This window comes from Pungitius pungitius, chromosome 9, assembly GCF_949316345.1.
Source record: "Pungitius pungitius chromosome 9, fPunPun2.1, whole genome shotgun sequence".
Taxonomy (NCBI): Eukaryota; Metazoa; Chordata; class Actinopteri; order Perciformes; family Gasterosteidae; genus Pungitius; species Pungitius pungitius.
Window position 1 is genome coordinate 1,440,140 of NC_084908.1, and position 27,338 is coordinate 1,467,477.

Consider the following 27,338-nt stretch of genomic DNA (forward strand, 5'->3'; position numbering starts at 1 on the left):
GGACTGAAACTTTTAGCCGATTATTTTGCCAATTCTCTTTTTAAATTAAATTATGATATGGATGTCGTCTCCAAAGAACACAAATAAACAGCCAAAAAGGCTCTGTTCCCTTTTATTGATTTTACAAAAAGGATTGAGATTTCACAAAGATACTCTAATTGGCAAATTAAGTGGATTTTCAACATTATACACCATGCAGTCGTTCAAAAAAAAAAATCATACAAACTCCTGACTTCATTACTGTCCGACGTGGTGTATTTCTATTCATTGTGGTATAAATTGCATAGTACACATCCATAACCATGGAAAAATGTGTAAAATGGGAAACATTGAGAGAGAGAGCTGCATAATGCTTTTCACTTAGCAGCAGAGTGTCATTGACTATCATTGACATGAGAGTAGAAACCTCAGGCCACTCTCTTCCCCTGGTGGTGCACAACAACTGTAACACAAGTAACATCAACATCAAGCTGCTCCATAACAAGATCTGCTGCTGCAGGGCATTCCCCCTGCCAAGGTGACTTCTGTGTGTGTGTGTGTGTGTGTGTGTGTGTGTGTGTGTGTGTGTGTGTGTGTGTGTGTGTGTGTGTGTGTGTGTGTGTGTGTGTGTGTGTGTGTGTGTGTGGTGTGTGTGTGTGTGGGTGGTGGGTGTTGCAAGGAGGTTTAAGCCTGACAGGAAATGACGGCGAAGGCGGATACACTAAAACTCTGACTGGATGGCTGCATCTTTTTCACGTTGATCCCAATAAAATAACTACTCTCCATCCCGTCGGTTGATGATCATTTAAAGTGCGTCCAGGATCATTTCATTGATTAATGAAATGGAATCAATGTAAAAAGGACACGTTGGTTTGTGTAAAAATATTATTTTATGGACTTAAATTACAGATATATTGCCATCAAGCATCAGTCTCTTAGCTGGACGCATTCTGATAATTGCTGCACTAACTATTCATTAGTTTATTATTGTAAAAAACTATTATTAATGTAATCGCTAATGACACAAATGACTTCTTTTCTCTAAATGTAAAATAAATGATGGTGTTTAAACCTGGCAGATTGTGGGTATTCTTCCTATCTTTACTCATCCGGAGTGACTTTACCACAGCAAACTGTGAAGCTCATTGGAACTGGACCTGCGGAAAATGTTCTACAGCTGCAGTTCTGTTATTTAAGGGTCCGGTTAAGCTACTGAAAGGTGAAATAAAATACAATTATGATAATAAAACATCAAACTTCAAAAATATGAAAGACAACATAGAAACAGATGTGTGTTTTGGTTTGTTTCAAGGATGAAAGTCAGAGATGTTAAAAGGTCCTGAATGACCCAGAGTTCTGATAGATGTGGACGGATGGAAGCCACCATGTGAATCATTATTTAGAAACGGATGGTTTTGTGACAAACTTTTATTTGCTTTTGCGTGCTTTTCTCAACACGCCAACTTTATGACCTCCCAGATTTTGCCCCTTGGAAGTGAAATATTTATTATTTACACAACAAACAAGTAGGTAGGTGAAAATGCACTTTAGTTCTTTGAAATGACCTCAGACTCTGTCTTTGTGTCCATAAAACGTTCACAGGAAGTGAACGACTTCCCTTGGATGTCACCAAACAGTTTTTGAAGCTTCTGCATTTTTGATGTGGCCACCTTGGCCGTCGCAATCGTGTTTCCTTTTTGCAAAAGAAAGGACCAAAGGACTGTGACCTGTTGACTGCACAATGGCCCGTGTACCTTTTACCGTAAAAGCCATGAAACCAAAACACTGGTTTGGGCGACCGTTTTCTCGTTCTTCGTTTAGAACCAAAAAAACGAGACAGACTGACAACTTTTTACTCCATTGATCCCTTTAGTGTGTTTTTTTTCTCCATAAAACGAAAATACAAATTGTCGCCGCTAAATCGGAAGTACGTAGATTTTCAAACGCAAGGCCAGGCAGACGCTAGAGCCCCGTGATGCCTTCCCCCCCCCTCTCGCATGCCTGCGTGTGTCGACCCATTTCTCCAGACTTGCGTCAAAAGCTTTGCGAGCTCACGCAGCCCGAAAAGCTGTGATTGGTCTGTTAACTGCATCCTTTTACGGTTTCATAGCATAATTCCGCCATTAATAAAACAGAGAATTTTGCACATGCAAAGACGTCACTCTATAGGTCGTCTTTAACGAAAACGTTACTCCACCTGGTTTTCTGGCAGTGAAATGCTTTGCATTGCTGTCAGTCTGTCCCGTTTTTTGGTTCTAAACGAAAAACGATAAAACTGTGTTTCAGTTTTATGGTTTTTACAGTAAACGGGATTTTCAAAAGGTACACGGACCACCCACAAGGACCACCAAAACATGAGAGTGTGTAAAACTAAGATCAACTCTCATGTTTATTAAAAGACAATAAATACTCAAACTAAAGTTTTCATTGATTTATAAAACGATTTGTATAACTTGTACACCGTGGAAAATCACCAGTTCTGCTTCAGTGAAATAAAACTATGTAGGTGGATACTATAGATTTAAATGATCTGGTAAAAAGCAAAAGTGCTGCGAGTGCTTGATACAAATAATAAAATATACATATTTAAATGTGCTGTTGTGATACTACAAACAGCCTTTGGCTTCATGAGGTGGGCTTGACGAAGTAAGTCTTCAGACTGTTCAGATGCAGAAGCAGCATTAATTAAACACTTCTAATAAATGTGCTGTTGCGATGCTGTAGAAAGGTCTTTGGCTCTAGAAGGTGCTTTTGACAAAGGAAGTCTACAGATTTTGCAGAAGAAGCGGCATTAACTAAATACTTGATGGATCATGGTGGCAAAGGCTGATAGACCTCAGCTATTTACAGCTATGCAGGATGCATCCGTTTTGTGTGTGACTTTGTGTGTGTGTGTGTGTGTGTGTGTGTGTGTGTGTGTGTGTGTGTGTGTGTGTACGAGTGGGACACATCTCACAGCAAGGTCCACGATGCAGTGTCTCTGGATGTTTCATTATATAAAACATCACTGTATTTTCAGATTAAAATTGCCGTTCACCACATTTCACTCTTTGTCTGAGTGCCTTTGACCAAGTGATGGAGTCACAAGGCAGACAATTGTAATCAGACTTACTGACAGCACAGATGGAAGTGACATTCTCTTGTCCAGTTATCATTCTAATCTAATTCATTATTTCTTTTATTGTCTATTTTAACTTTGTATCTCTACATTTCCGTAAAAAAAATATAAAAAAAGCAAATTTTTGCAGCCTCCTCCATAAAAGAATGATCAAGAAAGCTGATTCGTATCCATTTAGACCACAGCAGCCTCCCTCAGGTTGCCCGTGGTAACTGAGCCAGGGAGTAGAGAGAGTCCTCTTGGTTGATCTCAGGTTGATTTCTCTCACTTTGCACAGAGGGATTCATTTGCTCTTTGGGACTTTTAACAACAGAGTACACAGAGTCAAATGTGCGCGCGCTCTTTCTAAACGCCCCCTTTGAACTGTCCATGAAGCTGGCAGCTTGATTTAAATAAAGAACGTCTGAATGTCCTTTAGGCCTCTTAACTGGTAAATCATTGACTTGGTGGTAGGAATAATTACAATAGAGAGCATCTGGGTCGGTCTGGTCCTCAAGTCTTATTTCTTCATATGCAGCGTCCTTCAAATAGAAATAAGACAGAAACAACTGTTATAAGATAAATAAAACTGAAACAAGATGGCAAGAACATCCAAAGTGTAACAGTCGATAATATTTTAAACTTTCACAGAACATAAAAAGAGAAATAAATTTAAAACTCACCTGTTGTGGTTCTGTGTTCACGGTATCAGCACCTGACACAACTTCTGTGAACACATAGGACATCATGTGTTCATTTGTCTGATAGAAGCTTGACTGAAGTAGACACATATTTGCAAAGTGTGTTTTAATTGAATCTTAATGTGAGTCTTACTCGATCGCCGTTTCCTCATCATGTTCATGAGCTTGAGTGAGACCATCAGTATGGTAATTACAACAAGAACACCTACAACCAAATACAGAACAGAGCCTGGACAAAGACAGAAAGAAGATGGATGTGAAACAGATCAGTCACACTTCATGCTACTTAGCATGTGCTCATATCCTCTTTGCTACAAATTCATCTTTTAATAATCACAAACTTGCTTTTCACAGGAAATGAGAACACAGATTATTTTGTTACATGAACTGCATCAATTGATATTAAGGAGGCTGGAAAATGTTTAATTTAAGTGGTACTAGCAGTCCTTGTGTATCTAAGAACAACAAAACTATTGCATTGACAAGTGGTGGTACATGTGGTATATGTGTATTTATATGAATATGTATGATTTTCGACCAACATTAACATCACATGACACATGCAGTCAATGTAGTGTAATGTGTTCATGCATGATTCACTCACTATCAGATCCTTGTGCTGGTGCAGCAGGTGTAGTTGTATTGAGGGTGGTGTGTGACGTGGACGTCTCAGTAAAAACATCTGAGCTGTTAGAAGACATCGTGGAGCTCGTTGTGACTGCAAATGAGGAGGTGGGAACAACAGTGATAGTTTTTGGAGTCATTCTGGGACTGGAGGACACAGCTGAAAATAACAGACAAGAGAACATACCAACAATTAAGAAAGTTATTACTTTTGGGAAAACAAGTATTTTCTCAATCAGAATATTTAGAGAATAAACTTACCATCCAGGACATTAAGAATCACCTTTATTCGGGGGTCCCTGCCAACTCTCTCCACTCCACAGTAGTATGTTTTGGAGTCTGACTTTTGGAGATTATTGAAGATCGCAAACAAGGTTTTTCCTTTGTTAAATAACTTTATTCTATCTTTATTTATACTTTCTTGATATGCTGCTTTGATGATGATGTGTCGGTCCTCGCATGGACTGGAACAAAAGTACTTGGCATTCTTTGTTACATCAAACCAAACGTTCCAGTCTGAGCAGCTGATTGTCACACTTTGACCAACACGACCCTGTATGTACAGAGGGTTCATCTGCACAACACTCAGACCTACAAGAGGAAATAAAGGAGACATGTAATCCTTTGTCATAGTTCATACATCATTTACTTTGAACTGAACGGCAAAATGAAAAAATTAAAAACAGACTCCTAATAGAAGAAAACATGTTTCATCCAACAGCTGCATCTTTTATAACTAAGCTGCAGTTTGTGTAAATGCAGAAAAGACAGAATAAAATAACTTACCAGAAAGAAGACAAAAGTAAGTAAAGATTTTGATCATCATGAAAGTGAGCGAGCGAGTGAACGAGTGTGAAAGGAATCATCAGGTCAGTGAACCCAGTCTTCACGTCCCTCCTTCACTTCCTCTTCCTGGATCACACTCAAGCTGTTTCTCATTTAGTGGCTGTGTTCCTCTATAGAGACACAGAGCCTTCTACGTGGAGCCGGGTGCTTCCAGCAAATGAAATGGTCCGCCCTGTAGGAGGGACTTCCTGTACCAGCTTTTCCTGTGCTACTGGTGTTGCTACGGCAACACATATGCACAGAGTTTGTCATTTTTCTTGCATATGATGAGAGCCGATTGAACCGTAACCTTAACTGCAGATACTACCAAATACATCCAAGCTGCAGTAGCTGGATGTCCGTCCCCAATACAAAGTTTCTACAATTTTAATCACACCGAAATTTGTATTTGTCACGGTTTGGGTCTGTTTCTTGTCTTATTTTGTAGTTTTCATGTCTCTTGTGTTCCTGGGTAACTTCACTTCCTGCCTTGTCCTGTCTTCCCCTGTGATTGTCTGCCGTGCCTGATCGTTTCCACCTGTGTTCAATCACCTGCACCCCCCTTGTGTATTTAAGCGCTGTGAGTCTCTTGTCTCGTGTGGCGTCATTACATGTCGACCGTTCATGTGTCAAGTAAGTCTGTGTCTCTTCGTGTTTTCAAGTCCAGGTCCCTGTTTTTGTCTGTGTTGTTTTCTCCTCCTTCCTCCCCTTTTTGGTTGGAGTGATTTTGAGTTTTGACAATTAAAGTCTTTTTATTTTTTATCAACTCCGCATCCGAGTCCTCCCTCCTTGCCCTCGACCCCGCGTCCTGACAGTATTAATTTTACTATTTGTAATGTTACTGCAAGTAACATATCGAGTTAATAATTTGTCTACTTAAGTTCACATTGATCCGTTTCTATCCGCGTCACAAACGCTGCCCTGCACACACACACTGAGACACAAAGCACACAGTGTAATGTGTAACATTGTGTCGGTGTGAACAAAACCGAATGCCGTACACATGAAGAGGAAAACATTATTTATTCAGAATTTGAACAGGAAAGAAAAGTGCAATTTCTAAATGTTAAAGGCCGACAATTTGACACTTAAAACACAAAAACTAAGTGTGAATGACAACGTTAAGTTAAGCATGTTAGCAGATAAAGAAGCACCAATTCTAAAAGAAAACGTTCTAAAGAATGATCTCAAACTTTACATTTTCTTTCTCTCCTGATACGCGACTCAAATTAAGAGCAAATAAAGGCCATGACGAAGAAGTGTTTTACCCACAGTCTTCATCATTGTTGCGTCACTAGCAGTATTCAGGGTGGATGTGTGTAAATCTTAAGCCACTAAGGGCTCCTGGACCTGCAGGCATCCTCAGCTGAGCTCTTATGGATTGTGCAAAACAACTGGCAGATGTGCTCAGTGAAATTGAAACACTATTTCCCACATTCTTTAAAAAGACCACCATAGTCCCCGTGTCCCAAAAGAGCAAACCCCACTGCCTGAAGGACGAACATCCACAGACGCCAGCACAGCTCCACCCATCCACCCAGCCCTCCACCTGGACCCGGAGGAACACAAATGGGAGACAGTGTTGATTGACGACAGCTGGCATCAGCACCATCGTGGCCTCTAAGCTCGTCATTAGGGGTTAGAGACCTGGGAAATTCTCCTTAAAGAAGTTTATATGACATCGAATACCGACTGCTACAAGTCTGAAGCTGTCCACTGACATGGAATTATGAAAGTATGTCCCAGGCTTTATTTAGCAAATGCAAAACATGTATTTAATCTTTTAACACTCGGCCATATTATATTGATGCAACAGCTCCTGCTGCAGAGATCCTTCAAAGTGGGGACGTAGACTGTCCCTCCCCTTTGTTTGGTGTTATGGTGCTGTAGACTCCATGCTCTTTGTCCATCATCAATGGGTGGAGTGATTGGTAGACTCCATCAGGACCTGCACCCTTGGGGAACAAGACATTTGATTTATGTTATTAAATTAGTCCCAAATGAAACAAAGTTAAATAAAATGCCTTTTAATATAATGTAGTTGACATTGAAACGTAACACATTGCTGCAAAGGGTCAACAAAGCAAACATATTTGCAAAAATATATTAAAATTAGTCTTTAAAGTACATTCACGTTAATGCAGGCTGAAGGATATAAATAAATATGCCATGAATAGTTATGTGACAGCTCCTGAAGCAGTGATCATTTAAAGCTGTGACATAGATATGTAGACTGCCACACCGTCTGTACTTCTACTCTCTATTCTACTGTGGAGGAGTCAATAGAACCATTGGACACGATTTCAGAGCCAAAAACGTACCTCTTGTGCGTCTTTGTTTGCTGCATCAGCACCTGACACAACATCTGTAACCACATAAGACACAGTTTGTTAATACATCTGGAAGGAAGCCTGACTGGAGCAGCCACATATTTACATGGTGTGTTTTAATTTGTGAGTCTTACTCGATTGTTGTTTCATCATCTTGTTCACCAGCTTGAGTGAGGCCATCAGCATGGTTATTACAACAAGAACACCTGTAACACCTACAATCCAATACAGAACAGAGCCTGGACAAAGACAGAAAGAGGACAGATGTGAAAACAGATCAGTCACACTTCATGCTACTTAGCATGTGCTCATATCCTCTTTGCTACAAATGAATCTTTCAATAATCACAAACTTGCTTTTCACAGGAAATGAGAACACTGATTCTTAATTAAGGAGGCCGGCATGATGCTGGAAAATGTCAATTAAAAATTAGTGGAACTATCAGTACCTGTGTATGTGAGCATGACACAACTATAGCATTGACAAGTGGAGGTATACTTGGTATATGTGTATTTAAATAAAAACCTGCAACTATCATTAACATCACATGACACATGCAGTCAATGTAGTGTAATGTGTTCATGCATGATGCACTCACTATCAGATCCTTGTGCTGGTGCAGCAGGTGTAGTTGTATTGAGGGTGGTGTGTGACGTAGACGTACCAGTAAAAACATCTGAGCTGTTAGAAGACATCGTGGAGCTCGTTGTGACTGCAAATGAGGAGGTGGGAACAACAGTGATAGTTTTTGGAGTCATTCTGGGACTGGAGGGCAGAGCTGAAAATAACAGAAGAGAACATACCAACAATTAAGAAAGTTATTACTTTTGGGAAAACAAGTATTTTCTCAATCAGAATATTTAGAGAATAAACTTACCATCCATGACATTAAGAATCACCTTTATTCGGGGGTCACTGCCAACTCTCTCCACTCCACAGTAGTATGTTTTGGAGTCTGACTTTTTGAGACTTTTGAAGGTCACCAACAAGGTTTTTCCTTTGTTAAATAACTTTATTCTATCTTTATTTATACTTTCTTGATATGCTGCTTTGATGATGATGTGTCGGTCCTCGCATGGACTGGAACAAAAGTACTTGACATTCTTTGTTACATCAGTCCAAACGTTCCAGCCTGAGCAGCTGATTGTCACATCTTGACCAACACGACCCTTTATGTGCAGAGGGTTCATCTGCACAACACTCAGACCTATAAGAGGAAATAAAGGAGAAATGTAATCCTTTGTCATAGTTCATACATCATTTACTTTGAACTGAACGGCAAAATGAAAAAATTAAAAACAAACTCCTAATAGAAGAAAACATGTTTCATCCAACAGCTGCATCTTTTATAACTAAGCTGCAGTTTGTGTAAATGCAGAAAAGACAGAATAAAATAACTTACCAGAAAGAAGACAAAAGTAAGTAAAGATTTTGATCATCATGAAAGTGAGCGAGCGAGTGAACGAGTGTGAAAGGAATCATCAGGTCAGTGAACCCAGTCTTCACATCCCTCCTTCACTTCCTCTTCCTGGATCACACTCAAGCTGTTTCTCATTTAGTGGCTGTGTTCCTCTATAGACCCACAGAGCCTTCTACGTGGAGCCGGGTGCTTCCAGCAAATGAAATGGTCCGCCCTGTAGGAGGGACTTCCTGTACCAGCTTTTCCTGTGCTACTGGTGTTGCTACGGCAACACATATGCACAGAGTTTGTCATTTTTCTTGCATATGATGAGAGCCGATTGAACCGTAACCTTAACTGCAGATACTACCAAATACATCCAAGCTGCAGTAGCTGGATGTCCGTCCCCAATACAAAGTTTCTACAATTTTAATCACACCGAAATTTGTATTTGTCACGGTTTGGGTCTGTTTCTTGTCTTATTTTGTAGTTTTCATGTCTCTTGTGTTCCTGGGTAACTTCACTTCCTGCCTTGTCCTGTCTTCCCCTGTGATTGTCTGCCGTGCCTGATCGTTTCCACCTGTGTTCAATCACCTGCACCCCCCTTGTGTATTTAAGCGCTGTGAGTCTCTTGTCTCGTGTGGCGTCATTACATGTCGACCGTTCATCTGTCAAGTAAGTCCTTGTTTTCAAGTCCAGGTCCCTGTTTTTGTCTGTTTTGTTTTCTCCTCCTTCCTCCCCTTTTTGGTTGGAGTGATTTTGAGTTTGAGTTTTGACTATTAAAGTCCTTTTATTTTTTATCAACTCCGCATCCAAGTCCTCCCTCCTTGCCCTCGACCCCGCGTCCTGACAGTATTAATTTTACTATTTGTAATGTTACTGCAAGTAACATATCGAGTTAATAATTTGTCTACTTAAGTTCACTTTGATCCGTTTCTATCCGCGTCACAAACGCTGCCCTGCACACACACACTGAGACACAAAGCACACAGTGTAATGTGTAACATTGTGTCGGTGTGAACAAAACCGAATGCCGTACACATGAAGAGGAAAACATTATTTATTCAGAATTTGAACAGGAAAGAAAAGTGCAACTTCTAAATGTTAAAGGCCGACAATTTGACACTTAAAACACAAAAACTAAGTGTGAATGACAACGTTAAGTTAAGCATGTTAGCAGATAAAGAAGCACCAATTCTAAAAGAAAACGTTCTTCTGAAGAATGATCTCAAACTGACGAGCCATGAAGAAGAAGTGTTTTACCCACAGTCTTCATCATTGTTGCGTCACTAGCAGTATTCAGGGTGGATGTGGGTAAACCTTAAGCCACCAAAGGCTCCTGGACCTGCAGGCATCCTCAGCTGAGCTTTTATGGATTGTGCAAAACAACTGGCAGAAAGACCCGGTGCAGAATTTGTCTTTAAAGAAGTTTATATAAAATTAAAGTCTGAAGCTGTCCACTGACATGGAATTTTGAAAATATGTCCAAAGCTGTTTTTGGCAAAACATGTATTTAATCTTTCAACACTCGGCCATATTATATTGATGCAACAGCTCCTGCTGCAGAGATCCTTCAAAGTGGGGACGTAGACTGTCCCTCCCCTTTGTTGGGTGTTATGGTGCTGTAGACTTGGTCTTTGTCCATCATCAATGGGTGGAGTGATTGGTAGACTCCATCAGGACCTGAACCCTTGGGGAACAAGACATGTTTTATTATCGTTATTAAATTAGTCCCAAATGAAACAGAGTGAAATAAAATGCATTTTAATATAATGTAGTTGACATTGAAACGTAACACATTGCTGCAACGTGTCAACAAAGCAAACATATTTGCAAAAATATATTAAAATTAGTCTTTAAAGTACATTCACGTTAATGCAGGCTGGAGGATATAAATAAATATGCCATGATTAGTGATGTGACAGCTCCTGAAGCAGTGATCATTTAAAGCTGTGACATAGATATGTAGACTGCCACACCGTCTGTACTTCTACTCTCTATTCTACTGTGGAGGAGTCCATAGAACCATTGGACACGATTTCAGAGCCAAAAACATACCTCTTGTGCGTCTTTGTTTGCTGCATCAGCACCTGACACAACATCTGTAACCACATAAGACACAGTTTGTTAATACATCTGGAGGAAAGCCTGACTGGAGCAGCCACATATTTACATGGTGTGTTTTAATTTGTGAGTCTTACTCGATTGTTGTTTCATCGTCTTCTTCACCAGCTTGAGTGAGGCCATCAGCATGCTTATTACAACAAGAACACCTGTAACACCTACAACCCAATACAGAACAGAGCCTGGACAAAGACAGAAAGAGGACAGATGTGAAACAGATCAGTCACACTTCATGCTACTTAGCATGTGCTCATATCCTCTTTGGTACAAATTCATCTTTCAATAACCACAAACTTGCTTTTCACAGTAAATGAGAACACTGAGTCTTAATTAAGGAGGCCGGCATGATGCTGGAAAATGTCATTTATAAATTAGTGGAACTATCAGTATGTGAGCATGACACAACTATAGCATTGAGAAGTGGAGGTACACTTGGTATATGTGTATTTAAATGAAAACCTGCAACTATCATTAACATCACATGACACATGCAGTCAATGTAGTGTAATGTGTTCATGCATGATTCACTCACTAACAGATCCTTGTGCTGGTGCAGCAGGTGTAGTTGTATTGAGGGTGGTGTATGACGTAGACGTACCAGTAAAAACATCTGAGCTGTTAGAAGACATCGTGGAGCTCGTTGTGACTGCAAATGAGGAGGTGGGAACAACAGTGATAGTTTTTGGAGTCATTCTGGGACTGGAGGGCAGAGCTGAAAATAACAGAGAAGAGAACATACCAACAATTAAGAAAGTTAGGACTTTTGGGAAAACAAGTATTTTCTCAATGAGAATATTTAGAGAATAAACTTACCATCCATGACATTAAGAATCACCTTTATATATGCGTCTAATAAGCGAGTTCTATCCACTCCACAGTAGTACGTTTTGGAGTCTGACTTTTGGAGATTCCTGAAGGTCACCAACAAGGTTTTTTCTTTGTTATATAACTTTATTCCATTTTTAGTATGAATTTTTTCATATTCTGCTTTGCTGATGACGTGTTGGTCCTCCGTGCATGGACTGGAACAAAAGTACTTGACATTCTCTGTTACATCAGTCCAAACGTTCCAGTCTGAGCAGCTGATTGTCACACTTTCACCAACACGACCCTGTATGTACAGAGGGTTCATCTGCACAACACTCAGACCTATAAGAGGAAATAAAGGAGACATTTATAAATAAATCACTTAATGGGTGATGTAGCAAGATAAAGAAAGTTTTTTTTAAAACTATAGCATTTAAGAGATACAAATACAGAGGAATCCCCAAAAGTACTCACCTGAAAGAATGCAAAAGAACGCATAGATTTTCATCTTTTTGAAAATGTCAATCAAAGAATACAAAGGGCAGAAATAATCATCTCATCTAATCTAAGTACTAACGGTCTTTAACTACTTTAAACTTCTGCTTTCTCACCCTTTCAAAGACGCCTCTCCATTTCCTTTGAAGACACACCCACACACCAGTATACATAAAAATACATAACATGAATAACATTAAAGCATAAAGATTAATCTGAACTCAAACATCTATTCATCGAATTGAGGACCATAATGTTTGCTGTATGTTTGGTCATCAATAGTGTCGTTAGTTGTTAATTACTAATAATAGTATTATTGTGTAATAATAATAGTATTATAAAAGGAGGTGAGCTCAGTCAAATATGAACGAATACAAAACACCAGATGATGATTAAAGAGGTCACATCCGTCCCCATAAGGCACAATCCTTCAAATATTTACAACAATGGGAAACGTATAGAAAGTCTAAACCTGGATCAACATCAAAATCAACTCATGCATTATGCATTTATAAATTATGTATTAAAAAAACAAATGTTCAGTACAAACTCAGTTTTCTATATATAAAAGTCCTCTTTTTATGTTTGTTGCTTTGATGTCTCACTAATTCAAAGGGCGTCTACACTTGTAGACAATGTAGCCATGTAGAGTGCTATAAGGTGTTATATGCATATTTATCTTGTTCTTTGTCGCAACTTCCTCATTTCAGTCACGAAGGCAGCACTTCTCTTTGTATTTATTGACATCGATAAACAGAACAGAATGACTGGAAACTAAACCAACTTGACACTTGTGCATTATACTTGGCTTTGAGTTCTCACGGCTTATTAAACCTGTATTTCGCCTCTCCACTTCATTGAAGTCCCTCAGGACCATCATACTTCACTCTGCAACATCTTCATCTCCAAAGCCAACTAGATCACATTGAGACACCAGGTAAGCCAGTTTGTGCTGTCCTCTGTGCTGGAAATGTGTGGATTGAAGCCTTGTGAGAAATCAAAAGTATCTTGAACTCGCTTGTGATTAAGTATTTATTACTAACTAGAATATAGAACAATGATAAAGAATAAAGAAATCATCAACGCAAGCCGTCAAATGACTACAATTGAGCTGAAAAGGGAAAGATTGTTCCTTCTCCCTCAGAGGAGCAGGAAGATCTGACCAAGAGGAAAAGAGGGAGCAGGAGTTTTATACACTTCAAAGGGTTAGGGTCAGCAGAAACCCACAGGTCAAAGTAGTGTAAGGAAAAAACCCAGACCCTCCCTTAATGGCGCCCAGTCAGTAAACATTTGACAGACAGATAAGGGATCAGTCAAAGCATCTATGTCTTCCATCTGCTAAGGCCGGGTGCCCTCAGGAACTAGGCTCGGTCACAAGTGGTTCAAGAAAGGTCACACGCATGAAGGTTTATGGAGGCGGGTTGAAGCTGCCATGACTGACACCAGGCCTCACAACAACATCACGGATAACTCAGCCCTCCCTCTTCAACCAATCATCTCAACGCCACCTCTCCACTGTCATTCCTCCCCTGTTCCATTACTTCCTGCTCATCCTCCTTCTTCTTCTTCTCTCATCCGTAGTGATGAAACCTTCCATTCTCACTTCACTGTAATGTGTCTCAACTTAGCAAGGCGGACATGAGAGAGTATCACTTTTGTCTCTTGCTGGCTTTGATGGCACTCATCAAATACACAATATTATCATCCAGTGACATTGCTGGGCCTTTGTGTGTGTGTGTGTGTGTGTGTGTGTCATACATACATCAATAAGGCCTCACCTGTACAGTTTAACATAGACGGGTTCAGCAAGGTTCTGAGCGAGGCCCGTGGGAGGTCAGGGCTGCAAAGGGGAAATGGATGGAAACTCAAATTTGTTTGGACCGTCTTCATGCCCCTCTTGTTCAGAAGGGAAAAAGAATGCAAAATGTGATATTAAAATCACAACACTGAAGACTCCAGAGATTCACTTTAAAAACAATATTATTTTATTTTTTGTTTTATTGGTATTGTTATATACATGGCATAATTTGTGCTTTTTTTTTATTATCAAGAATAAAACCGTAAGGGAACACATCAGAAAAACAAACTTCAAACCCGGACTGAGTTGTTTTTTTTTTTTCCCAGCTGGATATTCTGAAAGTTCTACAAAACCAGGAGGGAAGAGGAGGAAAAATACTGGAAACTGAATAGACAGGTAGATTGATAAATATATAGTTTTTCCAGAGTCCCTTGCAGATGTTCCACTGAGGGCAGTGTGAACGTTCGGACTGTGATGTGCTTTTACCAACAGCAGCAAAGGCACCTGTGTATCACTTTGTTTAAAAAAAGAAAAGAAAGAAATGACGCCTCGGGGCCTTCATCCAGTCGTTTCCACACACACGAAACCAAATCCATCCACAATCTCCTCCGGGGGAATTTCTGCCACACAAATCTTTTGATTTCCAGCCATTGCAAAAGTTGATGGGCAGGCCGGCTCAAGGCCATTCACTCTGATCCCCCCCCCCCATCTGTGACGGATTCAATGTATCAAAAATAACCCCCTGAAATGATATTTTGGACCTTCTTGACTTTTCCTGCTGGCCTCGTGTGGGAGTGAAGGGACACTTGTCCTGTTTTTTTTCTAGTTGAAATGGAAAAAGAACATCAAAGTCGCAGCGTGTAACACCGAATCCCCTCCTCCAAAAGGATATGGAGTATCATTACATCTCCATCCTCGGGTCATTGCGATCTAAATGTACGGAAAGAAGTTGTATTTAAAAAGCCAAGTGCTAACTAGCAGCGGGCCTGGAACAACCTGCTAAACGTTACGTTAAGACAGTAGGTTCCTTGGCCCGGGGCAAGGGAGGAAGAGACTGGGGGGGGGGGGGGGGGGACTGCTCAGGGTGTCCTTTGTGTCCTCTCTGGCGGGCGTGAGAGCGCTTGGCAGAGACTATGCAGCGGCTCAGGGGTACGGGCTTTGGTTAGCACCGGGAGGCGGGGCCTGCTGGGTCCACGCGGCGCCCCCGGCGGCAGCACAGCGTTCGCTCGCCAGGCGCCGGGTCGGGCTTCACAAAGACAAAATACTAGGGGTGGAGGGGGGGGAGGGCGGGTCGTCCTCTTGTCTCTCACACACCTCGGATCTAATCCAAACAACAAACTGCTCCGGGGCAGAGATCTACGTGGTCATTTGTTGGACTGACGGACGGGAGCCACGTCGACTCTCTATCAGTAGTAAAACAAGGAAGTACGGCGCTGGAAAGGCTGACTCGTTCCACTGGAAATCTCTTAACGCGACACATTGACGTCTTTGACACGCCCAGTCGACGACTGTGACCTCTTCAGCACTCTGTCGATAATGCTGCTTCCCATTTCAAACCAAAGGAGGCGTGTCGAGAGGTAAAAAAAAAAAAACACCGCAAAGGGCAGAGAGGTTTTCTCGGTGCCACGATTGAGAAGGAAGGCGGCTCGACGTGGACAACGGAAAAGGTCGTGCAAAGAGAGTGAGACAAGTGGGACGGCCACAGGGACACAGGGGGCTCCATGACACCCCCCGAGCCTCCATCAAACACTCCCTTTCCTCTCCTTAAAACCGCTTCGCTTTGCTCTTTGCCTCTGAAGGGGAGGGGGAGAAACCCTGCATCTGGTACCGATGGTTACGGAACGTGTTTCTTTATCGCTCCACTGGAAGAAAGCCGCAAAAATCAATGTTTTCTGTTAAGCACAACCACTGGAAGAGAGTGGATGGGCAGGAAGATGATTTATTCACCAGTTCAAAGCATCTAGGTGCATAGACAGGGAAATATTACTTGGGCACAGATGAGGGATAGAGGAGAGGAGCAGCAAAATACAGAAGGAAAAGGACTTATGGGGGGGGGGGGGGGGGGGTGTTTAAGGGAAAATAACAAAGAAGTACAAAGTAAAATAGGTCTGGGATCTGAAAAAAGGGGAGCTAGAATACAATGAGACTAGATATTAGTAAATATAAATCATGGAGGGGTACTAGATAATGCAAGTTTATCCAATGATAAAGTGGTGTCAGAGAGCAGATTCATTATCAGGCGCCGATTTATGCAGAAGGGTCACAAGTCAAAGTGTGGGGGGGGGGGGGGGGGGGGGGTGGGAGGGGGAAGGCCTTTCTGGTATAGATTGGTCCGTTAGCTAAGACCATTGTCTTAGTTTATTCGTTAAAGTGAAATCCACCCCGGGGTGTCTGTTGGCTCGCCGAGTCCTCGCACGCGTCCCGGCGCTTCGCCCCCCCCCCCCCCCCCCCCCCGTCGCCAGGCCTGTCGACGCTGACAAAAGCACGGGCACGTTTTCCGGGAGGCTTTGGTCATACACTGAACACACGACTCACTCTCACGGTGAGACAGTTTGCTGCTCTCGGGAAATCCCCCCCGATTGTGACCCGTGTGACTTTCGGATATCGTCATGGCAGCAACAGTCCGCTCTGTCCACGCCGACCTTGGCTTTTTGTTTCCCACCGAGTCCTTTTTTTTCTGACGGGCCTTGACAACATGATCAATCCACATTAACAGTGAACTGACTAAGAACTTCTCATGGAGGTCCTGTCCGTCTTCACTGCGTCCTTCACCCGGCATTACCTTCACTCCAAGCCCATGTGACTCTGGTCCCTCAGCGAGCACTTAGCTTCGTGCCAAGCTCTAATCCACACCGTTCGATTTGTTTGACGGACACGAACTTGCCCGCCGCGCTACGATCCATAGTTAATTCTTGTTTGTTAGCCGGCGGTCGGGTTCCCCCCCCCCCCCCCTCCACCCCCCGGGTCCACGTGAGACCCAGTCGGTCTCGCGAGCATTAGCTTCAAACTCCAATGGCCCGTGCGTCCCGAGTGTCCGCTCGCCTCTCGCCCTCAGCTCCAGAGACAAAAGTTACTGGTGGTCTGGCAGGTGGAGCCCTTCTCAGCCGGGGACAGGTAGAGTTTCCCGCTTGCGCAGGCGCACAGCTCGTACACAGTCTGTTTGGTGTAGGTGGTGCCCGCCGGCGCCCCCTCCAGGGGGTCCACTGCACTGCCGAGGGGAATGCGGCCCAGCTTGATGGTGTTGGCGTCTAGAAAGATCTGTGGAAATGGAAAATGTTTTAAAATGATCAGACTTTGAATTTACAGCAATGGTTGGCAAACACAACAAAGGACAGATAAAAAAAAGACAGTGAAATGATTTATGAAACATGAAAATGATGTTTTGTATTTTAATGTTTCTGCCGTTAGACGGAGTTCACATTGAGTGTCGTGCTGTCAACAACACACAGAAAGGGGAAAAAGTTATTCATTCAGAAAAAAATACAAATAAACTGGGGTTGTGGATACAGAGGAGGAGACCGGGGTTGTCATCAAGTAAGATATTTTGAGACAGAGAGGGAATTCCTATTTACAACGAGGCGCTTATGATGAAGAGGCAGAGTGGGAGTGAACGAGGCAGAGGACAAGATCGATGCAGACAACTCGGTGGGCGAGGACAAAGAAAAGAAAGCGTTATGTCTATCTTAAATGAATGAAAGAAAAACAGCAAGTTGATCTTGTTTTTAAAAAGGTGCACATTTCCAGTTTTCTGGGAATGGAGCACATAGAGATGAGATGCAAGTAGGAAAGAAAAAAAAGAGAGGGAGGATGTACGAGGGATTAAGATATATCCCAACAGCTAGGAACCAATCAGTATAACTGATGATTTCGCATTGGCTGACGGGGCAGATCTTCATCCTTCATACAGTACATATGATAGGGCACGGTGGGTGATTATTATGCTTTTGGAACATCTTCTACAAATCTATCACGTGCAGCTGGGGAGTGGTACAGCACCAGCTGACTGTAACACTGGGTGTTGTGCAACATATCTCTACATATGAACTCTGCACCCCTCTACAACACAGAGGACCCCCCCCTTGTTCAACCCTGTTGTTGTGTATGCGTGAAGGATGCAATAAGAGGCTGATGAAAAGGGAAGTTCGTCGGAGGTCGACACTGCACACGCTGTGTGGGCTTCCCCTTTGCAAAGTGAAATATACGACCAGCAGAAATATAGTACAGACACACGCATACACAGTACATATAGGCAACATACTGAAGTCAACTTAATGATGGTGTCATCCTCAATTGACCCGAGTTGTTCCCAGTGAGTTACGGAGACCATCCAAATCTCCTTCAATTCCCATTTCCTTTCCTGCAGTGTTTTAAACGTACGAGTTGTGAGACATTAAGTCAATTAATTAGTTGGAATTGACTAATCAAGTTTTGATGACAAAGAAAAGGCCTGTGGATTAAAGGTGAATAAAATGACTGTAAATATAACCAAACAGATCATGCAGGATTGAAATCACTTAAACTCTCATTAGAGAACTTAATTCTACTCACAGGTTCTTTTGTCTTAAAGGCACATCACCTTATTTGATTATAAGCACAACAGCCAAGTGGTAAAAGTACCAATGAGAACAAGATCCACATTGGAAATGTCTTCATTTGTAAATGCCGTTTTTTCTAAACGAAAAAATGATGTAATATAATAATCATAATAACTCCTAGGGGCGATAGTAGAAGGATTCTGGAGAAGTCCTCTGACAACTGGAAATGACTCAAACCTCATGGTTCACTCAGCAGAGGTCCAAAACTGTCTGCTTCCCATCCACACCTGTGCTCATTGGCAGGCATTGCACTTTTATGGTAATGTGCCACCCTGTGTTCATGTGTAGGAACTGCATGTCCCAATTCACCCAGTGTTTCCCTCAAGATGAACAAAAACACCAAAACCTGCATTATGACTCCAGCATGTTGTTTGACTTCTGAGATTATTGCATTTTACTGTGTGTGTTTCATTATCCTGACAAGCCCATGAGTTTTGATAATAACACTTTAATATATGTTTGCTTGTGTCCCAATGTGCTGGCCAAAGGAAAATACCACTACCCATTTCCTAAAGTCAAGGATTGCCTTTAACAGGTCTCTGGTGCACACCTGTCACCTTGCCGCTTGCTCCCCGGTAAAAGCTGCCAGTCGCCGTTGGCAACACGACCCAAATCTCATTCCAACGGCCTTCTTGCCATAACAATGAAAACCTAAAATGAACATAGGCAGGGACAATGAAGACAGATGAGTGCATGCTTATGTTAGGAAAGGCCAATTAAATGACTTCTTCTGTAACACTGGATACATCTTTAAAACAAACTGAGGGGGGCTGAGACATGAGGGAGGGAAAAGAATGCAGTTAAGATGGAGGAGGAGAGGAGATAGAAGGTCTGGGATTATTGGAGGGATACAAAAGGAGGCAGGGAGAGGATGCTGAACATGAGATTGGAGGGAGGAGAAGGCAATTGGAAGGAGAGATGAGAGGCAGGTGTGATGAAATGAGGCACGCCCACATAGAGGGGAGGTGAGAGAGAGAGAGAGAGAGAGATGCATGCAGGGAGGCCAGGGCACTCAAGGAGACGGGGTGGATGGCTGATGGATGCAAAGAGGGAAGGAAAGTGGAGGAGGTGAAAGTCATTTGTTGTAGCTTAAGGTTGGATTAGCAGTGACATTTATCCCAAATGAAAGTGTCAGTAAGTATGAGGTCGGCCTGTTGTAAGCAGCATGCTTACAGGGTATGTTCATGTGAATATGTGTGACGGGTAAGTCCGTCTGCAAGGACATGCAGCAGTGATGATGTAACAGTCATGTGACTATGTAGGTATGAAGCAGTTCTTTTCATCGGGTGCATTGTTGTACACACATTCCACAACGTGCCTGCACTGCGCGTGTCTGTTACACTGATTAAACAAATATCCTCTTATTTCCCTCAAGTGTCTGAACCATACAAAGAAAGGAGCCTGCTCTATTCACACTTTTATGTCAAAATCTCTCATGGCGCTACAAGCCCGGAGCAAAATACGTGGAATTCCCGTACGAGGCAAGCACGTTCAAATTTAGCTCCTATCCCTTTGCTTTTATTCAATTATCAGCAGCAGCCACACAGAGGAATCTGGAGTGTTGACCAGGTGTCTTTTATCAGCCTTGACTACGCGCCTTAATCACTGCTCAAAGACAAAACAAGTCATTCTTTTTTCAACTCATTTTTCTGAGGTAAAACCTACTTTTGCGAGACAGTGGGCTGTTTTTGGGCTTAATAAAAGTAAAGACTATATTGTCTTTTCATAGCATTCCAATTCTTATGTTATTGCCTGGAATGATAATACGTTTGAACAGATACAGGAAATGATGCAATGTTCAAATGTTCATAAGAGTACGGTGCCATAAAAAAAAAACGATTCAAGCTCCGGCCTCACGAATGGCCGTGGCGTTTAATCCAAACCTCGATGCCACAGTCCCAAAGCACGCCGCAGAGGGCATTGCAGGTACACATGGTATACTGTGCACTCCTGCTTCCACATATCTTTGGACGTGCCTTCGTCCCTCATGCCTTTGCCTTCAGCCAGCGTCGGTTTAGCAAGCAGCAGGGCGGCGAAACGCGCGGACACGACCATTACGGAGGGTCAAAGCGTTTTCCATGGCTGATTTCCTCCGGCACAGCGGAGGAAGGCGGCCAGAGATGTGAGGGGAGGCAGCGGGGGGGAAAGGACCGGTTTTTCCTGGGGCGAAAGCGGGTGGGGAGGAGGGAATAAGACATGTGAGCGGACACTAGGGTGGATGGTTCAGTGAGGGGTGTGTGTGGGGGGGGGGGGGGGGGGGTAGAGGAGAAGGAATGTGTTCAGGAGGAGACTCTGAATTGGGAGGTTTTTCTCTCATATTAGCATTTCATTAGTAACAAATAACCACAAACACACACTCCTACAGACCAAATAGTACTGTATGATGATGAATAAAATGAACCCGCATTCTGAATAGTGAACAAAAACACATGTTGATGCACTGATTTAAATCCCCTGTGTCATTGTGTCAATCTTTTTTCAGGCCTAAAACTATGTACCTAAAACTATGTACCTAAAACTATGTACCTAAAACTATGTACCTAAGTGCCAGCTGCTGACAACAATGGATGCCAGTATGTATAAAGTCAACTGCGTGTCTCCTCCCATCAAAACCTCTGCAGACTCAAGGCTGGCAGTGCTTTAACACCCAGTGACCCGGAAACCCGATGCGGACCGGAGTAAGAGAGAGAGAGAGAGAGAGAGAGAGAGAGAGAGAGAGAGAGAGAGAGAGAGAGAGAGAGAGAGAGAGAGAGAGAGAGAGAGAGAGAGAGAGAGAGAGAGAGAGAGAGAGAGAGAGAGAGAGAGAGAGAGAGAGAGAGAGAGAGAGAGAGAGAGAGAGAGAGAGAGAGAGAGAGAGAGAGAGAGAGAGAGAGAGAGAGAGAGAGAGAGAGAAGAGAGAGAGAGAGAGAGTCTAACTCCAAAGACTGGGATTGAGCGGGTGGAGGAGTGCGGGGGCGGAGGGAGACGGGTGTGACAGACGTTGAAAGGACAATAACAGTACAATTTCACCGGCACAAACACACAAGTTCTTTGTCCCTCTCGTTTCCGCCCCGCACTCACACACACACACACTCACACACTCACACACACTCACACACACACACGGAGAAGCCAGGCGCGCTCCAACAACACAAATAGGTGGGAGGTAGTGCAGCTATCTGTGTATTACACAGACCATTAGGCCCGTGGAGTGGACAGCTGCTGGAATGGGCGCCGCCTCGACGGACTAAATGGCCGAGGCTGCAGACAGAATGAGGGGGCAGTGACCCAGATGTGCCGGGGACATAAAGCGCCGTCGCCCTGCTAGACTCGTACAAACGTACACACAACGGCGGACGGAGGCGTGCGCGTCAACACACACACACACACACACACAGAGACACACAGATAGAGAAGCATGTGCTGTGATATTGGGTAACTCGAAGAAAAAAAAGAGGAGAGAAAAACACAGAACTCCCACATTCATGAAAAGACTGAAAGACTGTGACGGAGTAACATCAGAGTGAAGGGTAACACACGTAAGGGTAACACACGTCGCGCAGAAACGCACATCTATGAAGACTGCCCGGGGCACTGTGAAGGGGGCTGATGAATTTTCCAATGCTAATCACACTTTTTGAAAAACATCCACTTCACGCAGCTATTGGCAGGTATCTGTTGATCTTCTATCCATCCCTCATGAACACACACACACACACACACACACACACACACACACACACACGCACACACACTCACACACACACACACATAGCGTAACAGCAGACTCTCAGAAGAGGGGAGTCGGATGATGAAACGGGTTTTGGATGTAAACAGAAAGGCTCTAGAGATGGAGAGAGGAGGGGACAGCTGTGCCACGAGTGTGTGTGTGTGTGTGTGTGTGTATTTATATGCGTACATTTGTTTTTCTTGTGTGTCTCTACAGTTTCAAGGTGTTTGAGTTGCTGTGTGAGTAATTATTTACATATCTGTGTATATATCTAGTGTATCGCACTTCTTTTGCTGGTCATTTTGCTGTATATATACACACACACAGATCACTGTGCACTGTACGACACGGAGTTTCCCCCTGATTCTAATTCTCTGCTTTACCCTGCAGGTAAAACAACAAGCAGCGAGAACAAGGAAATAAAAAAGAAAATCCCAGTCCCAGTGTACCGGCCCGATAACACCTCCGGGCTACAGCGTCTTAATAAACCCCAGCATCGTGTCAACAAACATAAAACTCCATGGCAACCGAACTTTGTTAAAAGTTTCCGTAGTTAACCCGATGGCCAACTCGCTCCAGTCGGCGTCGGGGCGTTTTGTGCATATCAGGAACACAAAGGGGCAAACAAGGGTCCGGTTCTGATGAGTGCTGTCCTCCGGCATGAACGTCCCACGAGGGCTGCATCGTGAGACGTTCACTGCTTTGCACCAAGCTGTTTTAAACATCAGGAAAGTTTTGAAGGATGCTAAATTCTACCTTAAAGGGGACATAATCCACCCCTCCTTGTTACAACCGACGCATGAGAATCTGCATGAATTGCTTTTGTGAAACGGGCCTCTTGTTTCACTCCCAGAATCTAAAAGGAAAAGTAACCACTGAATCAGCATAATTATGCATTTAGGGAGAACACATACCTTTGACTGGTTGGGTCAGCAGTGGATTTTAAGCTTTTACATAGAAGTCTCTGGTCACTGTCGTCCGAACGTGACGAAGTCAACGTACATACTCCTCTGTGGTGCCTCATTTAGGGCATTTAGTATTTACCAAGTGTGTCTTGTTATCATGAGCATTTCTGTGCTATATCTGCATCTCAACAAACGGCACAGACCAAATAGTCCAAATGTAACCACTAATTGGTGCTGCAGTTCATCCCACTGCAACAACCTTTTCCGCTTGACTGCATATGTAGCCTGACACTATGAGTTTACGAAGGAGGAGACTGTTGGATCCGTGACCCTGTTTTTATAATCCAACAGATACTCAGTTGAAATGAAAGTAAACTTCAGTCTGGACAACTCGTACACTCTTCAGACCCATCTTCTGGCCTTCTATGCCCGGAACCCGGGACTCACTCTCCTCGCAACTACAGGTTCCACGTTTGAATATGCGACGAATTCTATTCCCTCGGTAGTTGTCTGTCAAAAGGAATGGCGGGAAAAACGAGGCACTTCTCCGGCGTGAAGACAGGAGGAGACGGAGTGATGCACAAACGCAGCCGACAAGAGCGGTGGGGTGTACAAAGGACACATCGTGAGCCAAGTAGAAGAAAGATAAACTTAGATATAACACACAAAGAGAGGAGCTGAGAGAGGCAGCGAGAGGGTGAACAAACCTGGGGAAAGATTGAAAGACAGCGGAGGGAGAAAGGAACGAAGAAGAAGGGAGTTGATCAAAAGGAAAAGCCAGGAGGACGGCAGGAATCCTGAGAGGATCTGTCAGCTCTGGTTGGCTTTGATTTTAATGGAAGCCAGCGCTCCCCTACCTCTAACCCATTTGGCCCTAATTCCGCCGCTGCTTTCCAAACTTTTTAAACTTTAATGGCCCCCCCCCTCTTAAGTGCCAGCTGCTGACAACATTGATTTGGCTTTAAGCCTCGCTGTCCTGCACGCCTTTATTTTCTCCTGCAAAAATCGACAGAAACATCTATTTTCTGCCATCCTCCTCCACCTCCCACTCCTCCGTCCCGCCTTCGTCCGCTCTTCTCTGTTCGTCTGAAGGTGTCAGCAGTAAGGAGGGAAAGCTCATGTGAGAATGTATGAAAGGGAACACTTTTTTTTTTAGGAGTGTCCTTTAGGAGTGTCCCACTCGTAATTCTTTTTTCTTTAGTCTGAGACAAGGTGCGAATGAGATGGTTTAAATGCACACTGGTAAATGTTGAAATGGGGGGGGGGGGGGTAACCAACCGGCAATGACTCATACACTATACATCTGTACAAAGTGAATACTGTGCATCCTTCTCATTTGGTGTAACGTAGCTCCCTCTTTTAGCTGCAGTAAACCCCATTGATGGGAGTCTCAAACTGACGCACACACACGTTGTTGTAACTGTTTGCAGCCTTCCTGAACACATTTTTACGTTCGGATCAGGCGTCCTTCCGGCAGTTGTACCTCAAAGGATCAAAGGATATCTTTTTACCGAATATCTGGTGCCTCAGTAAGGCCGACAAGGTCAGGTCCTACACCACAATCTCTGTTAAACCCTGCTGTGTGCTACTGTTCATCATCAATGAGGAGACGGCAGAAACAGAGAGCGAGAGGCAGACAGCGACACCGAGGGCCTCACGTTCTCCAATTCAGGCGTTTTGTTGTGCGTTTGGACGTACACGTTTGCAAATGTACGTACATGAGGGCCAGAGAAGGAAGAATTGATCACATAAATAGACTAGAGAATACATGAAAGTGAGAGAGAGAAAGAGAGAAATGTCAGAAAAGAGATAAAAATGATAATCTTCCTTGCTCTCCCGCTTTGTCCTTGTAAGTGAAAGCCTCAGTGATGTATAACCCTGGCAGTGGGAAGTTAATTAGATGGGCTGGGCTACTTAGAGATTGAGAAAAGAGGAAAGGGATGAGAAGTCCCAGAGAATAAAAGAAAGAAATAGAAATGAGGATGGAAGAAAGTACAAAATAGTGATTTATCAAGAAGGGAGGGAATATGGGACTCAGGATAATGGTGGGGGACACAGGGGGAGTATCAATAAGAGGCAAAGGGCCTGTTTGCCGTGACACTGAAACACACACACACACATGCTGCAGTGCAGGAAGAGTACCGCATATGATAGACAACAGTCTCTCTCCGACCAAGGCACCCTTTGCTCGTGGCTCGAAGGCACCGCTGAGCAGCTGCTTGCATGTGTGTGCACGACAGAGACCAAGGGAACGGGATAAAAAAACTGGCCCCATCGTAGTTGGCCTTTTAAAATCACAGCTTCTTGGGCTTATTTTGTTTTGAGGGAACCGGGCCATCTTGAGGAAACCCATGCCAGACTGATAGACCCCAAAATACCAACTAAGAATTAAAAAAAATTGCATCCTCAAATACTTTCTAGTTTTGTCAATTGTTTTTATTTCCCCCAATGCTGACATGCTTTAACCCCGGCAGTCTGGGACATTTTAAAACTCATTTAATGGAATGAGAAAAAAGCTTTTTCTGTGAAAACACAGAAATAAAGCCCAGAGGCCATCGTGGAGGTTTGCCTCAACAAAGCCCTTTATTTTGCCGATAAAGGTCCACATCAAAGGACATTTTCATGCATTCTGCAAACAAAATGGTTTTTACAAGCTGGTCACTGGGCGTCCCTGGAACCCCTGAGGGTTTGCCAATAACTGGAACAATCTTTATCATCCCATAAGGCTCTCATGCAATGTAAACGCTTTTCACTGCTCCAGTAAACAGGACCAATTTTTAGGGTTAGAAACCTGATATTTCCGAAAAGAAAAGAACCCCTTTTGTCTCAGCTTCGAACCAGGAGGTTCGGAAATTGAATAACACGACATTTGGAGTAAAAAGAGTAATCACACTGTGTTTGTTGTAGATATCCGACGCCATTGTCCCCAAAAATCAATATCGGCGTTTTCGGGGAGAAAGCCGGAGGCCTCGTGTCAATAGGCCAATAGGAGACGACCCCGTGGATGTGTGTCAGTGGGGGAGCAGAGACCGTGGAAGGGACTTGTTGCGGCTGGTGTGTTTCAGGCTCCACCCTGTGGCGTGCAGAGGACCAGGCAGAGGTCCACACTGCTCAGACGCTAATCGCTATCGATGCGCTAATGTGTGAAGAAATAATAACACCACATTATAAATGGATTAAAGCAGTCAAATAAAATGTGTTGATGCAGAGTAAAAAGTAAAATACTCAAATGCTAAAGTAGGAATCCTAAACTTCTCTTCTCATACAGTATTGGGAGAGGAGTAAATAGACATGAGTGTGGCATTTAGTGGATTTAGTACAACCACCTCACTGAGTTTAGACGTTTCTATACTCACACCTGTCTGTGGCTGCATGCCACTGTGAGCGAGAGCCTGGCTGCACATATCAATTATATATTTGAAAGTTCCAGCATCCAGTCTGTCATTCCGTCTCATTATTTTGCTTCCTATGACAGAGCTGTCCCCTGAGTGTGACTTTGTGCGCTTGGTTTATCTCGGACCTCCTGGTGTTCGGCCATATGGAGGAAGTTGTGTACTTCCTCCATATGGGATGGAAACAAGCTCAGGAAATGGGGGGGGGGGGGGGGGGGGGAGGAAAGAGTGAAAAGCAGGACAATTGTTTTCAGACTTGTGTCATTAATGCGTGTGTGCGCGAGTGCACGTGTCGGACTGTGCACGAGCACGGGAGAGCGTGTGTTGTGAGACTGACAATGACAGTGATGGTGACGAACGAGAGGGGGCCATTCTTCTGTTAATTACTGAGTTAATGACACACTACGCTCCAGCAAACATGCAACATGGCAGGCCGATGCATACACAAACACACACACACACACACACACACAATGTGCGCTCGCAAAATGGGGCAGGCAGCCATTGCAAAGAGCACACACACACACACACACACACACACACGGGAGAAGCAACTGA

The 27,338-nt window shown here is 43.4% G+C and overlaps 2 protein-coding genes across 2 annotated transcripts in view; both read right to left on the reverse strand.

Moving 5' to 3' along the window:
• Positions 1-1,052: 1,052 nt before the first annotated feature.
• On the reverse strand, positions 1,053-8,757 carry LOC134102917 (CMRF35-like molecule 1). Its single transcript, XM_062564532.1, has 5 exons — positions 8,434-8,757; positions 8,221-8,334; positions 3,911-4,006; positions 3,760-3,803; positions 1,053-3,618 (listed from the first exon to the last, which is right to left on the reverse strand). The coding sequence occupies exons 1-5, from the start codon at positions 8,744-8,746 to the stop codon at positions 3,292-3,294; spliced, it is 894 nt and encodes a 297-aa protein (XP_062420516.1). The 5' UTR covers positions 8,747-8,757; the 3' UTR covers positions 1,053-3,291.
• Positions 8,758-16,622: 7,865 nt separating this feature from the next.
• Positions 16,623-27,338, reverse strand: part of LOC119218307 (zeta-sarcoglycan) — a 217,066-nt gene continuing 206,350 nt past the window's right edge. Inside the window, exon 8 of the mRNA XM_037472630.2 lies at positions 16,623-17,437. Coding sequence (XP_037328527.2) covers positions 17,231-17,437 — 207 coding nt within the window. The 3' untranslated portion in view covers positions 16,623-17,230. The remainder of the gene's footprint in view (positions 17,438-27,338) is intronic.

Coding starts and splice junctions, on each gene's coding strand:
- LOC134102917 (XM_062564532.1), bottom strand. CDS start 8,746: ATGAACCCTCTGCACATAAAGGGTCGTGTTGGTCAAGATGTGACAATC. Junction 4,007..8,220: donor CAGCTCAGATGTTTTTACTG/GTACGTCTACGT, acceptor GTCTTTGTCCAG/GCTCTGTTCTGTATTTGGTT. Junction 3,804..3,910: donor GATGAGGAAACGGCGATCGA/GTAAGACTCACA, acceptor ATGTGTTCACAG/AAGTTGTGTCAGGTGCTGAT.